At 44.6% G+C, this 16,351-nt stretch overlaps 1 protein-coding gene across 3 annotated transcripts in view; it reads right to left on the reverse strand.

The window, feature by feature from the left end:
• Positions 1–16,351, reverse strand: part of ccser2a (coiled-coil serine-rich protein 2a) — an 85,034-nt gene that overhangs the window by 6,651 nt on the left and 62,032 nt on the right. For 2 of the 3 annotated variants that reach the window (XM_080448705.1, XM_080448706.1), the window contains exon 9: positions 15,810–15,941. In XM_080448705.1, coding sequence (XP_080304831.1) covers positions 15,810–15,941 — 132 coding nt within the window. Of the gene's footprint in view, positions 1–1,879; positions 1,965–15,809; positions 15,942–16,351 lie in introns of all 3 variants that reach the window. The other variant, XM_080448707.1, reaches the window with a different exon arrangement.

Below are 16,351 nucleotides of genomic sequence, written 5' to 3' on the forward strand. Positions count from 1 at the left end.
TCACAGCAACCCAACAGGCAACAAAGAAAGACAAATAACAAAAAAATAAAACATGGCGGTGACCTCATACCGTCTTCCACAGGAAGAGTAGACTCACTCGAAGCAATACAGAGAGTGCAGTTACACAAGGTCACACACTCAACAACACCCCCACCACAGCAACAAGCCAACAGCACACCCAGTGCAAAGCATGCAAACGGACATGTTACATGCTAGCTACACATCACATCATGCCAGCCCCCACCCCAGCATGCAAGTGGTGTTGGGGTGTGGCGGTGAGGGGGTATGGGGAGGTGGCATGTTAAAGAAAGGGTTACTGTACCACGCTCTGTCAGTGAAGTACTGTACTAGGGTCTCCACACCTTGCCACAGGCATTACAGTATGCATGGGGAGGAGAGAGAGCACGAGAGACACGTTTAACACAGGAGAAGAAGAGACAGGTGAGGTAGAGAGAAAGTGGGAGTGAGAGAAAGATAAAGGCAGACAGACAGAGAGTGAGAGAGAGAGAGAGAGGGGGGGGGGTGAAGCATGGGAAAGAGTGGTAGAGAGACACATAGAGAAGTTGTACAGGCCAATCCTGAATCCAGCCTTATCAAACAACCCGTGCATACAGGCATGAATAACACAATAGCTTTAAAAACAAAACCAAAGCAAATTATGTCTTTCATAATACAATCCCATCCAACTGGCAAGAACCCCCTAGCTGTTTTATTTTATTTTTCGATTAAATTACAACCTTACGCATAATAGTACAAATTGTTTTTTTCGTTCTATAAAACTGAGGGAATTTATTTGTCCACTTCCATTGCTTTTTCATCTTAATTCTATGTACACCTCTCTTCTCCCACCTTGCCTGCCTGCCTCTCTCTCTTTCTTTCTCTCTCTCTCTTTCTCTCACACAGTGGCAGCACACAGTGGGGCTGCAGACATGTTGTTGTCAAAAATCAGTGGGAACATCTGTGTTATACATACTTGATGTGGAAACGTGTCCCTGTCCCCGCGCCACAGTGCCTGATTCCATGTCGAACCCCACTGATATGGATCAAAGTGCTACAGCATGCACTCTTCCCATCGTTTTCTCTACCCATCACTCTGAGCCTCTCACTTTTTCTACTCTCACTGTGACTACAGTGTATTTACCCATTCTCTTTCTCGTCACTTGCATTCCCCCCGCCAGCCTTGCCCATCAGCGGAAAGGAACACAAAGGCAGTCTAAATGGCTGTGGGTCTTGGTGAGATTGACTGAGGCGTTGATTGTGCTGTCACTGTTTCCACGGGCCTGTCTTTCTCAATAAAGTGATAGCTGGTCAAACTACAGACGCAGCTAAATATGTTACATACTTAACATCAAGATGATACATAGACCTGACATGACATGTAATGGACTAGGTGTACTATTCTCTCAGCAGCAGAAGTAAGAAGCAGCTTAATGACGTATGTAATATCTATCTATCCATCAATCTATCCATCTATCCATTTATCAATCTTTAAACCAGCCCACTCGGGGGCCATGCAAGGTGGAAATACACGCCCCACCCGTTAATAATCCCGTTATCTGACGTACTTGTAACCGTTGTCAGCTCCACGCGCATCGTGTTTTGCTTCGCGTCACCGCTTTCGTCCGCTGCGGCTTCCTTCACCCATGAGCACAGCTCTCGTACCATTTCTTCCGTTCATACATGCTGCCACTTATATTGGCTAAAATGGCTAAGCGGCACAAAGTTCAAAGCTCAGCCAATCAGTTAATTTGATGGGTCAGGTTGGCCAATCAGGGAAGCACAGCAATTAAGTTACAGATACAGGGTAAGAAAAAGTACTATAAGAAGTGTTATAGTATAGAAGAGGGGGGATGGTGGAGAATAATTGTTAGTGACTCACTCTGTCTGCGCTGGGGCATGCTGGTACGGGGTGAGCCCTGGTACTGAGCCTGCCACGGGGACAGCAGGGGGGCTGCCAGCACACCCTGCACAGAGAAAAAGAGACAAACGACAATAGGCATGACATGCCGCAGACACACGCGAGAGAGCTCACACATATTAGACACACAATGTATAACATTAGAGACGCGCACATATAGACACAGGCTAGAACACAAATATCCATGCATGTAAGGTGTTAAGTACAAACACACACACAGACACGCAAGACTCAAGGAAACATACAATAAAACAACACTGTCTAACCCATCAACCTTGTTGTTTGCAATGTTTGTTGCACTGTTTTTATTCCAAAACCTGGGTTCAATGATTTAGCACAGGAATGTACGATTGAAGTCTGACCATTGACATACCAATGCACACAATATTGTAGCCCCCCAAGTGTGTATCTGCACTCTGCCTCTCAAGCGCACTCCCCCACACATTCCCTATCACATCACTAGTATTAAGCTGTGAGTAGTAAATACAGTCACCCAAGCATGAAGGACACACACACACAATGGTGACGTGTTTTTACGACCACATCAGAATATTAAGAAGCTACAGAGGACTCTGAGTGCCACAGCCAAAAAAGTGCTTAGGAGCCGAGATACAGCCTTTTCCAGTAAGAAGTTAAACAAAGAGTGAATGGAGCAGAATATTTTCAAATCATGATATCTTGGGTTCTGAACTTTTTTTCAGAAAGAAAGAAAGAAAGAAAGAAAGAAAGAAAGAAAGAAAGAAAAGTTCAGTAAGCAGGTGCCATCCCAGCCAAAATACACTCCCCTGCAGGGCTGAGGACAGGTGCCGATGCCAGTGAGAGGGAAATGGCAGACAGCACTTAACGGAACCTACAACTGCTGATTGCATTTCCAATCCCACAGTACAGAGCTACCGGCAACACTGTGATCAGTCCATCTGAGTATCTGTGTCTGCCATTACCTCCCCTTATCCACGGTTGTCGGATTCGCACATCGCTTTGGTCTAATGGTACTCTAAAAAGAAGCAGCAGAGAGACAGAGTGCTGTTACACCAGTAGATTTGTTTGTCAGCGTCTTTTATTATGTCCGTCACAGTTCTACCTTTTTAATACCCACTAGGCTCTAAGGATGCAATGTCGGTCCCTACATCCGCTTAACTCTCAAACAAGGTATCTAAAAAACTATTGTTTCGATTACCACGGCTGTGCACCTCCATTCTCCCATATCTTCATGCTTTTTTTTTACCCTCCTTTATTTCGGATGATACACAGAGAGACAGCAAAGGCAGGAGAGAGGGGGAAGACATTCAGCAAAGAGCCTCGAGTCAGATTCGAACCCTACAGAAAGGACTAAAGCACCCCCTATAGATTCTTATGACCCCATGGCCTTTCCTCTTTCCCTTAGGCCATCATCTCCATTAGCACGTAATATATATCTCATGGAACTTGCTGAGTGCATTTGAGTAACCCCATGACCTTTCCTCTGGCCAAAATGCAAGGTCATGTCAAAAACTACAACCTGATGCATTAGGAGCACGCCTCTAGGGCCAACTAGCTGGGCTTTTATACCTTGTACAACATTTTCAAGTCAGGTGTGGTACAGTATGAGAAAGCTGTACAACCTACAGTATGAGAACAACTACAGTTAGACAATTCCAGCAGAAATATTAGAGTGATAATATAAGTGTGACTGCCCAAAATGCAAACTCTACTCTGTGCTGCACACGACAACGCTTGAACGTGTCTGTAGTAGAGCAGTGCATTGGGATTGTGTGTCACACTTGCCTAAAGAAGTGCAACGTGTCTCACCTTTACCAAGCTACCTTTTGTAGGCAGTCCCCATTGTGGATTACTAGTGATTCTCTATATCTAACATAGGTATACAAATCTACTGAAAGATAAAGAATGTCACAGGAACAGGAAAGATTGACAGTTGAAATATGTTCAGTAGACATTCATTGTATGTGGTTTCAACAAGATAGCAGTCTGTCTCTTAACTCCTCGAGTCTTTCAAGCTGCCAAATCATGCCTTCTGCCCCCTTGAAAGCAGGACACAAAACATTATGTTCCGTCAGCTTGCATTCCGCATGCTGACAGTTTCCAAGAGACCACAGATGGCTGGGGTGTCTATAGTCCAACAACTCTGTGCACATGTACCTGCACGTGCGCGCGCAAACATTATTACATTATTTGAGATAAGAGACACTGACACAATAGCGAAAATCCTGTTTCAGCTTGAGCCTGTGTGAAGCCAGAGTGGGTGTTTAAAGCCGTAAGGGGGGGCATCACGCTGAGCTAACACAGACCCCAACACCTCATCATCCATTAACCTCCCTTCCTTTGGCTATTATAGTGGGGGGGCTTCCTCCTACATCAAATTGGATCAAATCTCTCACACCAGTGCGGGATGCACGAAACCTGGGAGAGGGAGTGAGATAGAATGAGGGTTAAAGAGGAGAGAGAAAGCAAGAAAGAAGAGAGGGGAGGTAAGGGACCAGCCTATTACAAAGGCCTCCCATCGCGTCAGGTGGAGGTGGGGGTTGTGTAGAGTGTTATATCGACCCCCTTCTAGATCTTTCCTTGAACAACATGAGTATCAGCGGGGGTCTCAGCAGAAGTTTTCCGAAAGGAAGAGAGCTCAGATGATGAGAACAGCATCGCGGGGCTAACTCTTTGATTCTGGCAATAACTACTATCAGCAGCAGCAGCTTCCTGCGGTTTGCTTTTTTACGTCCTTCCACACCACTCGACTGCTCCCTCCACCCACACACTCACACAGTTCGTGTAGCGGCTCTTTGGTCAAAATTAAAGACCTGACCACACTTCACACAGTGGGCCCAGTGGCTGTTGAACTGGGACAGATTAGGAAGAATACTGATGTCCTGCAAATGTAGAAGTGAAGGTACTGTACATGACAGGGTGACGATGAGGCAATGCAGCCTGTGGTTGCATCTTCATTCTCGTCAGATCTGGGGGGGGGGGGGGGGGGGGGCGTTCAATCTCAATATACAGTAGATGTATGCCTATAGGTGCATGTATTTTAAAGAGGGGCTTTAACAATTGTTTCTCTATAAAAAATGGGGAGAGGGGGTTGAGATTATGGGCTCTATTCAGAGCCAGATTTGAACAAACCACTAATTAGGGATTTCGGACTAGGCAAGAGGCGTTTCCCCGCAAAATTCGGTATTCTATGGCACCCCCCTCACCCGCCAAACACCTGAGCTACCCGTTACATTATGCATAGGTGTGGTTTGGGCGTTACAATGATAAAACCAATCACCGTGCCAGAAGCCATTGCCTTTAAGAGAAGACTGCGCTAGCCGTCATCCCGATCCAATATATGCTCTAGCCTATCTACCTGTCTGCACTGTTGCCTGGTCTGATTATTATAAGCCACATTGGGCTTGTTTTCCTTCTTTTTTTTTTTTTTATCCAAATACATTTTTATATTAATTTGTAGCCTATTGTGTTCACAATAAGCTTGTCATATTAGTCAGATCCGGAATAGTATATGAAAGCCATTTAAAATATGTATACTATTGGTACACACTGGCTGCTCCCAAATAATTAATTACATCATGTTGCGACAACGCTCCTACGTGGTACACAGACAAACAGTAGCACATGGGTATAATAAATTGGACAGTTTTAGGAAAGGTAGCCTATGTACTCACGTTGGCTGTTATCGTTCTATTTCCACCGTTCTAATGGATTCCAGGGGTGTGTAAACATCTCTGAAGTTGCTCCATAGTTTCCTCTGAAGTGACGCAGTTAATTAAAGTTAACTTACATCCATATTGTCCCCGTTATCTTTCATCATCCACCTTTGTTCAGTAATCCCGAACAGAGCTAAACTTTAAGTTTACATCAATCAAAGCCTCTCAAACCCAGACACATTGCTGCGATGCGTATATGTGCGTCCGTCGCCTACCTACCCAAAATAACAGACATACAAGCTATCAACGGCGCTGCGTCATGTCGTGTCGACAGTAACAGATCTGTTATTTTGGACAGCATACAGGCGCGCGCGCGCCACGGAGTAGCCTATCACTAAACCAAAAACATTACATTATACGTGGTCAACAACATAGCCTACTAGACATGTAACTTGCTTGGAGCTTTTAATGCAGTGGTTCTCAACCTGTGGGTCGAGACCACAATGGAGCACCCAACGCCTGGCGAGCTTGTAGATCTGCTATTTTCACAATATTTATCTGTGGAACCGAGTCAAACAAAATGGGGGGGTCCCCAGTTCAAATATGGTTATTTTGGGGGTCATGAACGTAGCGTTTGCATGGGAGGCGTTGTGAGCTTGTAGATCTGCTATTTTCAAATAGCTGATGTATATGTTAGAGTGCTCATGTGGCCCATAGTCGCTCGACTCGCTTCTTTTGGGCTGGTTTTCCTAGACCTGGTTGCTTGTTAGTTGTTTTTCCTCACAACACTGGCACTGATGATAACTAGACGGCAGCCGTCATAGAATCAAAATGACCCCGCTGGGAGTGGTGGTGGCATTTGCGGTAGAGTGAGCATCGGTTTATATGAAGAGAGAGAGCACATTTGCGGTAGAGTGAGCATGGGGTTGTATAGAGAGAGATAGCGCATATGCGGTAGAGTGAGCATCGGTTTATATGAAGAGAGAGAGCGCATTTGCGGTAGAGTGAGCATCGGTTTATATGAAGAGAGAGAGCACATTTGCGGTAGAGTGAGCATCGGTTTATATGAAGAGAGAGAGCACATTTGCGGTAGAGTGAGCATGGGGTTGTATAGAGAGAGATAGCGCATATGCGGTAGAGTGAGCATGGGGTTGTACAAAGAGAGAGAGGCATTTGCGGTAGAGTGAGCGAGCATGGGTTTGTATAAAGAAAGAGCGCATTTCACACACAGATCATTCATATATTACCAAGATTTAATGAGAAATAAGGCTTCTTTAGAAAAATGACTGACGGGCTGGGCTGGGTCTAATTTGTCAATTATTAGTCGAGCCGGGCTGAAATATTTAGGGGATATGAAAGCTCTAGTTAGTAGTTTGAAGTGCTCATGTGGCCTTAGAGTTGCTTCTTTTTGTTTTCATAGACCTGCGGACTGCGTTGCTTATTTCTCTCCAAGGCTGGCAACACGGCTCATGGTCCAACGCACAAAGCCATTGTAGTGTCTGTGTGCACTTGACGGGTGATTTTATAAACCAGCGGGTGCTTCTAGAATCCACTATCCCCCGTCCCCAAGCCGTACCCATGTGTGTCTGTAGAATTGCAATGTGGGGGATATAGCAACAACACGCCCACAGGCACACCTCCACGCGCAAATAACGGCGTCGGCATAATGGTGACGGGTAGAGCAGGTGCTAGAATAACCTATTGGGGCGGCGCAGGTCCATTATCCCGATTTAACGGGGAATTTTTGGCCTGAGAATGGGGCCCCCAGTCCCATGAGATATTTTAGGATATTGAAGATATGAAATAAAAACTAATAACACTAATTTAACACCAGATGGTACTAGCTAACCAAAGTTATTGACTAATGACTTGCTTCAAGTCAATGAAGGGACTGTTAAATTATGACTAAGCTCTCAGATTGGAACCATTCATGTTTTTATGGTGGTCATTAACTTCCTGTGCATTGTGTTCTTTCAGCATGAAAAACCTGGGTTTCTGTTTCCCAGCATGCATCTTCTTCAACACCCCCCCCCCCCCACACCACGGCATCAATACCTATACTGAGAATCTGCACTCCAATCTTTGTGTTTAATGTCTTTTTCCTCAAACTGAAAGTTTATATGTCCCTTTACTTACAGAAAAGAAAATTTGCGATCCCCTGCACGGCCATTAATCTGATGACAAAGCGACATCCATGTCAGTTGGTCCTCCCAGACCATTCCAGAGTGCAGTGAAATACAACCCCTGTGGGACAGTTATTAAGAAAAACGAGGAAAGGGGGGGAAAAAAACTGGTGTGACGTCAAAGCAAGACGGCTTACCTTCAACCTTTGCACACAGCTTCTGAAAAGTTAACTTTTTTTTTTGGAAGACACAAGCTTTTCACCCGACAGCAGCAGCTCGTACGAGGATGACGCTATCAGACAACACGCCTGGCCTTGTCACTGCCTTTATCTGCTTAAATTCGCTCTAATCTACTACACAGAGCTTCCTGCGGCTGGCTGGAGATAATGCCACGGAGTACAACTTAAGTCTGGCCACAGTGTTTCACTCCACTGGCTCTGGCAATTAAGTTCTCACCTGTCCAAGACGATAAAGTTGAACGTGAGAGTAGAGTATCTGCAGTGGCGTGCGTCTGAATGCGTGCGTGCGAATGCGTGCGAATGCGTGCGTGCGTGCGTGCGTGCGTGCGTGCGTGCGTGCGTGCGTGCGTGCGTGCGTGCGTGCGTGAAATGCAGGGGCAAATGGGATGTGACTGGAGGGGTAAAGTCAAAGAATTTCCCCATGGTGATTAATGAAGGTAATCCTCTTCTTCTTCAATACGTACACGGTTAAGTCTTGAAATGTTATGCAATTTACAGTACGGGTACATTTTTATACTCTCAGAGTTAAAGGAACACTCAGGATTTTCCCGTGTAGGAGAGAAAACCTCTCATCATCCCACTGCTTAACGCTGATCACCACTACACTCAGCTCTACCATCCCTCACTTGCTGTCTGTGTCTCTCTCCCACACACAAACCTCCATTTCCTCTTTCATGTTCTCTGTAATGTCAAAGACATTGCTTCTTCCAGTGTATTGTCCTCTCTACATCTAGCAGTCTCTTTCTGCCTTCCCTCCCTGTTGCCATTATCTGTCTCTCTCTCTTTCCATTTGCGTCTTTCATTCCCCTTCTCTCTCTCTCTCTCTTTCTCTCTCTTTTTCTTCCCAGATGAAAAACAGGACAGGGTGACAGTGAAAAGGCTCTAATTATGACTGAGGTAACAAGGAGCGAGGAGGAGGAAAGTGAAAGCTAAAATCAACAACACCGAGACGGAAAGGACGACGTCATAACGGAATGAAACAAAGGAGAGAAAGAAAAAACAAAGGAAGAGAGGAAAAATAAAGAAAGCTAGATTAATAGAAAGAATGCAGGAAATAAAGACAGAGAGAAGCAAAAAGCAGAGGAGGAAAGAGGTGTGTGTGTGTGTGTGTGTGTGTGTGTGTGTGTGTGTGTGTGTGTGTGTGTGTGTGTGTGTGTGTGGGGTAACTCAGGTTGTCAAAATGACTGATGAATGATTACAGTTTGACACACTTGGGTTTAATGAACACTGAGGATTTTGCTGTGTTTTGTGTGGGAACCGTGGGGAGGAGAGGATCTAAAGTGGAGGCAGACAGTAAGTGGGAAGGTAGCGGTAATTATCCCTTCTGTCTGCCGCCGATGAACGCTGCCTATTGTAGTATGATTGTTTCCCTGCTGCCACCCGCCTGCTTGTTTGTTTATCGGGGCTATTAACGAGGTTTGCTCCCCTGATCCCCAGCCCGTTCACACTCCCATTGTTCAGTCATACCACCATCGACGCAGTCCATCCCTGAACTCATAGAACAGTGGAGTGTGTGTGTGTGTGTGTGTGTGTGTGTGTGTGTGTGTGTGTGTGTGTGTGTGTGTGTGTGTGTGTGTGTGTGTGTGTGTGTGTGTGTGTGTGTGTGTGTGTGTGTGTTCGTGTACAACATGGACAGAGAGTGTACCCATGCACATGTACAATGCACTCACAAAAGCGCAGAAGTACCGCATAAAGGCAGGTACAAGGTGCAGACCCAGGAGAAACGATAGACCTGGCCAGTAAGGCACCACAGTCTGTAGCTGGCCGGCCATTGAAAATCATAGTATCAGTAATTACAGCCTTATCATGTAGGTTCATACCCTATGATGAAGGTATAGATTATTTTACTGTTATAACCAAAAAAGGTTCATGTTTAAACTTGTGAGAAAATGTGTTTATATCATAACATTCACTTGTTTCCATGGGATCTATAATGGCCATAATTCCTGCCAATCCTTCAGCCAATTACAAGAACAAAAAAACATTTGGCGGAAATAGCAGATCTACAAACTCAAAAGGTGTCTGTGAATTCTGTATATTAATTATATTGGGACTGTTCCAATCAGTAGTAATTGGATTCAGGTTTCAAGTGATTGTGTCTGCGTACTCTGTCTCAAAGTCTACGAAACATTGGTCCAATAATTGCAACTCTTCCCCTTTATTTTAATAATAATGAAGTCCTTCCCGCATGAGACTTAAGTGAGCCAAGATCACTCAGCAGCAGTGGGATTTATTTCTGAACAATTGGGGTTCAAGTACAGTACGGTACAGACTGCAGGTCCACCACAGTCTCCAAAGCTCATGCTCATTAACAGATAAGTATCATGTACAGAAATCCATCAGGTCCCCATTATTAGGACCATCTCTTGCCTGAAGACAGATGCCACGCCTCCCATTCCCAAGCCAGACACTCAACCGATCCTCCCGAGTCTGACCATCGAAGTTGGCTGCCAACCTATTGTCAACGGTTCCACCAAAAATCCCACTGGCATTATGATACCTATATTTGTGATTAACTTCTGCAATGGGGGCCGCAAAGTGGGTTGGCAGCGCTGGAAGCTAACATCAAAGGACAGCCTATTGCCAAAGCATGTGATACTACAACCCTTTGAACTGTCAGACAAGAGAAGGAGAGATAGATTGAATGAAAGAAAGGGAAGGAAAATGACACGAAAGGAAGCCTGGGGAGTGAGAAAAGTGGAAAGAAATCGATTCAAAGCAAAAAATAAGTGAAGAAAGAAAGAAATGGGGCAACGCAGAGCACAAATAAACAATAGTCCGACAATATGGTGTAGGATTCCTCCGCAGTGCCTCCAACTTGGACAGGCGCTTCGACAAACACAATTGTTCGTATTTGCGGGTGGGATGCCAGCAGGGGAGGGCGATCTCTGTCTAGCGACTCCTACTGGTTGGTTCGGGGCGCCTGTATAGCAGGAAGCGGAACTGGGGCGGATAGCAATGTTCCTCCATTCCCGTTACGCCCTCCCAGTTAAACTCTTCACTGTTGGGTGAAAAGAAGAGGCTGGGAACCCTGTGTGTAGGAGACATAATGATAATAATAATAACTAGAAAATGTGCTCCTCGGAGCACAAGTCTCCGCCAGCGGACCCGTGCTATTTTAATCAAATGAAATCACCTACCTTATCTCTAACTATAGTTCTTTAGGAATGTTCTAATTTACGTAAAATAGAACATGTTACTATATTATAGCAATTATATTATCATAACAATAAGTAATGAGATACAATAAGTAATGAGATACAACCTCCGGCAGGTGAACAGACAATAATACTAATTTTCAGGTGGAAGGGAAAAGCCAGTATTGTTTGTAGATTCTGTCTCTGCCCAGAGGAATGAGCGACGTACGACGGGAAGCCTTCTGGGTACGATTCTGCAGCTCTTGAACCTTCTGCTGTTCCTCCTCCAGCTCTTCAGCTGTGAGGCTGACAGGGGCAACTGTGGAGGAGACTGCCTGATGTCCCTATTGTAGATGAGTATGCTTTCTTAGCTTTGGCCTTCTGCGCCTTTGCTTGACCAATGTTAGGTGTTCTCAGAGGGACACACACACGCACGGACGGGTGATTTGGACTGTAAGGTACTGTTCCAATCAAGACTGATTGATCCTGTCTTACCTCACTTCAAGAAACGTAAACGGCTTTTTGAAGTGACACACCTATTTATAGAATTTTATTTCGTCATGCGTCCCTCTAGCCAATCAAAGGCATTGGTGTCAACATATTGACACGTGTCACATGGAGCTTGACCAGTGTTAGCTTGGCTAGGGGCCATGCTCACACACGGCGGGACGAAGCGAAAACAGACACGGGACGGACAGAGCGCTGCTTGGGACGACAGCTTGGACAGAACCAGTCTCCTTCCGGGACAGACTTCAGTCTGGGTCTCAAACACTGCAAATGGATACGATTCTGGATACGATTCTGCAGCTCTTGAACCTTCTGCTGTTCCTCCTCCAGCTCTTCAGCTGTGAGGCTGACAGGGGCAACTGTGGAGGAGACTGCCTGATGTCCCCGTTGTAGATGAGTATGCTTTCTTAGCTTTGGCCTTCTGCGCCTTTGCTTGACCAATGTTAGGTGTTCTCAGAGGGACACACACACGCACGGACGGGTGATTTGGACTAGAAGATACTGTTCCAATCAAGACTGATTGATCCTGTCTTACCTCGCTTCAAAAACGTAAACGGCTTTTTGAAGTGACACACCTATTTATAAGATTATATTTCGTCATGCGTCCCTCTAGCCAATCAGAGACATTGATGTCAACATATTGACACGTATTAAGACTTCGGCTTTGTTGTGGGATCATTTCAACTCTAGTCCTCTTCTGTGTTACAATTGTAGATGAGTATGCTTTCTAAGCTTTGGCCTTCTGCGCCTTTGCTTGACCAATGTTAGGTGTTCTCAGAGGGAAACACACACGCACAGACGGGTGATTTGGACTTACTGAAGGTACTGTTCCAATCAAGTCTGATTGATCCTGTTTTACCTCACTTCAAAAAGTAGAGGCTTTTTGAAGTGACACACCTATTTATAGAATTTTATTTCGTCACGTGTCCCTCTAGCCAATCAGAGGCATTGGTGTCAACAAATTGACACGTGTCACGTGGAGCTTGCCCAATGTTAGCTTGGCTAACAATGTTTGCTCACACACGGCGGGACGAAACGAAAACATATTCTCCACCTTCGGCGGAGACAATAATAATAGTAATAATAATAATAATAATAATAATAACTAGAAAATGTGCTCCTCGGAGCACAAGTCTCCGCCAGCAGACCCGTGCTATTTTAATAGCACGGGTCGTCTTGGTAGAACGGGTCGTCTTGGTAGAATGCGCGTGGTTTTTGGTGTTCTGCAGGGGCGACTGAATATGTAGTGTCTGCATCTAAAAGATGTTCTTCTTGAAGCAATGTGTCATATGGGAGTCGTCGTAATTGACTGGTTTGTTCAAATGCTTGTCTGTCTTCTTCATCTTCATTGTCTTGAACAGTTTCAGCAGTTGATTGGTGTGTTTGATCTATGTCAGTTTTCTCTAGTGCTACATAATGTATTTGATCAAGGCGGCCAATTGTTACAGTATTAAGACTTCGGCCTTGTTGTGGGATCAATTCAACTCTATAGTCCTCTTCTGTGTTACTGTTGTAGATGAGTATGCTTTCTTAGCTTTGGCCTTCTGCGCCTTTGCGTCTTCATCAGGTTTCAGATGCTCATTTGCTGCTTCTTTAGTTTGCATAATGGGAGTTAGTTACATTGTGTGATCTCAGCCTCCTATTTATATATTTATATTACATATTGTGATGTCACGTAAAACTGACCAATGTTAGGTGTTCTCAGAGGAACACACACACGCACGGACGGACGGGTGATTTGTACTGCAAGGTACTGTTGGTAGAATGTGCGTGGTTTTTGGTGTTCTGCAGGGGCGACTGAATATGTAGTGTTTGCATCTAAAGAATGTTCTTCTTGAAGCAATGTGTCATATGGGAGTGGTCGTAATTGACTGGTTTGTTCAAATACTTGTCTGTCTTCTTCATCTTCATTGTTGTCTTGAACAGTTTCAGCAGTTGATTGGTGTGTTTGATCTATATGTCAGTTTTCTCTAGTGCTACATAATGTATTTGATCAAGATGGCCAATTGTTACAGTATTAAGACTTCGGCCTTGTTGTTGTGGGATCAATTCAACTCTATAGTCCTCTTCTGTGTTACTGTTGTAGATGAGTATGCTTTCTTAGCTTTGGCCTTCTGCGCCTTTGCTTGACCAATGTTAGGTGTTCTCAGAGGGACACACGCACGCACGGACGGGTGATCTGGACTGGAAGGTACTGTTCCAATCAAGACTGATTGATCCTGTCTTACCTCACTTCAAAAAGCAAAGTCTTTTTGAAGTGACACACCTATTTAAAGGATTTTATTTCGTCATGGGTCCCTCTAGCCAATCAAAGGCATTGGTGTCAACATATTGACACGTGTCACGTGGAGCTTGACCAATGTTAGCTTGGCTAACAATGTTTGCTCACACACGGCGGGGCGAAGCGAAAACATATTCTCCACCTTCGGCGGAGACAATAATAGCTCAGATTTATATAGTGCTTTTCTATGTACCCAAAGTTGCTTTGTCACCAAAGTCACTTGTTGTAGACAACATGTGGTTGTCTACTCTACACCATCTCCAGACCCACAGTAGGGGTTGGCAATAACAGGGACTATACACACGAGGGGATCGATATAACGACTACATTGGGGAGAAAAAAATAAGCTAAAGCTGGGTGAGTATGAACACACACTTTGTGTAGGTGTGAAATGACACAGTGTGAGAGCAGAGGACTGTGATATCATGTAAACGTGAACAACAGAGGGAGAGATATAATCCTCTGTCCTGTATTCTGGTCAGATCATTGTGAATGTAAGAAGGGGGGAAAAAAGAGAAAATATTTCTAACCTTTCGCAGTGATTAAATGGTGCTGTGAAAGGAGAATGTCAGTGCCACCATTATATACTGTGTTATGTGTCCATGCGTGAATGGCCACCCAAACACAATGAAGGCAACAAGCTGTGCCTAGCTGGAAGCACAGAAATAGGAGGATGAAGAAGAAAGAGAGGTCTGGGAGAGAGGTATAGGACAGAGATGGAAAGGCGCAGAAGGAAACATCTTGAACCCTGTGTGTGGTCTGTGTGGTAGTGTCTGCATGTATACAGTCTAGGATGCCATTTTATACAATAAGTAGGACAATCATACTTTTTTACTTGTTTTTCATAGCCGCTTGCAACCAGTATTTTTTCCCCATCTATTCTTTGCCTATCTTCTTGTGTGTGTGTGTGTGTGTGTGTGTGTGTGTGTGTGTGTGTCTGCATGCACTGCATGTGGATATTAACACTCTTTCAACCTAGCCTTGTTCCATTAGCAGTCACCATGTCTTTCGGTCTCCTGCCTTCAAATACATCTTGTCCTGTCAGATAGCATGCAATTGTGGTTTGGCATGTTACATTGTACATCTTTCCATTTTTCAAAAACTTCCTCAGTCAGTCAGTCAGTCAGTCTTTGTCTAGCTCTCCATCTGTCTTTTGTTTACACACACATAAATCCCAGTCTAACAACTGCCAGTTGAGTGTAAGGGCATTGTAATGTCACCAAGCACCTAATAAAGTGTATTCCTTAGAGAGGACATGGTCTAGTCAGGGAGGGGCAGGCAGCTATGGTATGGTGTGTAATGGAGGGTGACGAAGAAACACTTCACACACATTTGGCGATTGCACACAAGTCCAGCATCAGCCAATGGGAGAAATGTGAACAATCACAGACAAAAGTGAGTCATTTACAGAGGATATTCAATAACAACTTTCTAATATTGCTTTAGTGCTTTTATTATAAAAACATATGAATATATCGTTGCTGTCGGGTGGAAACCTCCAAAACTGTTCCTTTTTTATTATTAATTTTAAAATGTTTTAAAATAGTGAAAATAGCCAATCAACAAGCTCACAACGTGTCGCATCCCGACGCTTTATGAGCTTGTAGATCTGCTATTTTCACTACTTTTGTGCAACACTCTTTTATGATGAAGTAGGCCATTTGTTTATGAAAAAAAGGTTTTAAATAATATTTACAAAATAATAAATATGGAGATACAAGGTTTCTGCCCGACAACAATGATATAAACGTTTGTTTCTGGACACCAGCCATGTTGCAAAACCACTGCCCAAGTGCACACTTTGCATGCGTATGAGTGAGAGTGTTGGGGTGTGTGTGTGTGTGTGTGTGTGTGTGTGTGTGTGTGTGTGTGTGTGTGTGTGTGTGTGTGTGTGTGTGTGTGTGTGTGTGTGTGTGTGTGTGTGTGTGTGTGTGTGTGTGTGTGTGTGCGCGTGCACAACTGGACATACAGTGTGGCTGGGTCCCCTCCAGTGTGTCTGAGTGGCCTTGTCGTAATGTGTCCGTCTATCCATCTGTCTTTCCCCCGGTCTCAATGAGGAGGGAGCCCTCTGGTGGTGACACTGGCATCTGCCCTGTCGCCCCTGGGCGGGCAGGAAGAAAGAGACAGAGGGAGATGGTGAATGTGAGACAATAGATTATATGAGAGAGAGAGAGAGCAAGAAAGAAAGAAAGTAATTGAACAAGTAAGAAAATAAGTACAACAAGCTCCCAAAATACACTCCCCTGCAGGGCTGAGGACAGGTGCCGAAGCCAGTGTGAGGGAAATGGCAGACAGCACTTAACGGAACCTACAACTGCTGATTGCAGAGCTGATCATGTGGATCAACTTTGTTCAATTTGGACTGTGATACGACAGTGTATCAATGTTTCAATGCTATTTCACCTCAGAAGATACTGTAGAATATACTGCTACGGTATAGGCTCCTAGGCAGCACACAACAACTGTGTGCAGTTGACAACACACAGCTGTGGCAGGATTTAACACAAACAT

This window comes from Gymnoscopelus braueri (genome assembly GCF_963280865.1).
Source record: "Gymnoscopelus braueri genome assembly, chromosome: 14".
Lineage (NCBI taxonomy): Eukaryota > Metazoa > Chordata > Actinopteri > Myctophiformes > Myctophidae > Gymnoscopelus > Gymnoscopelus braueri.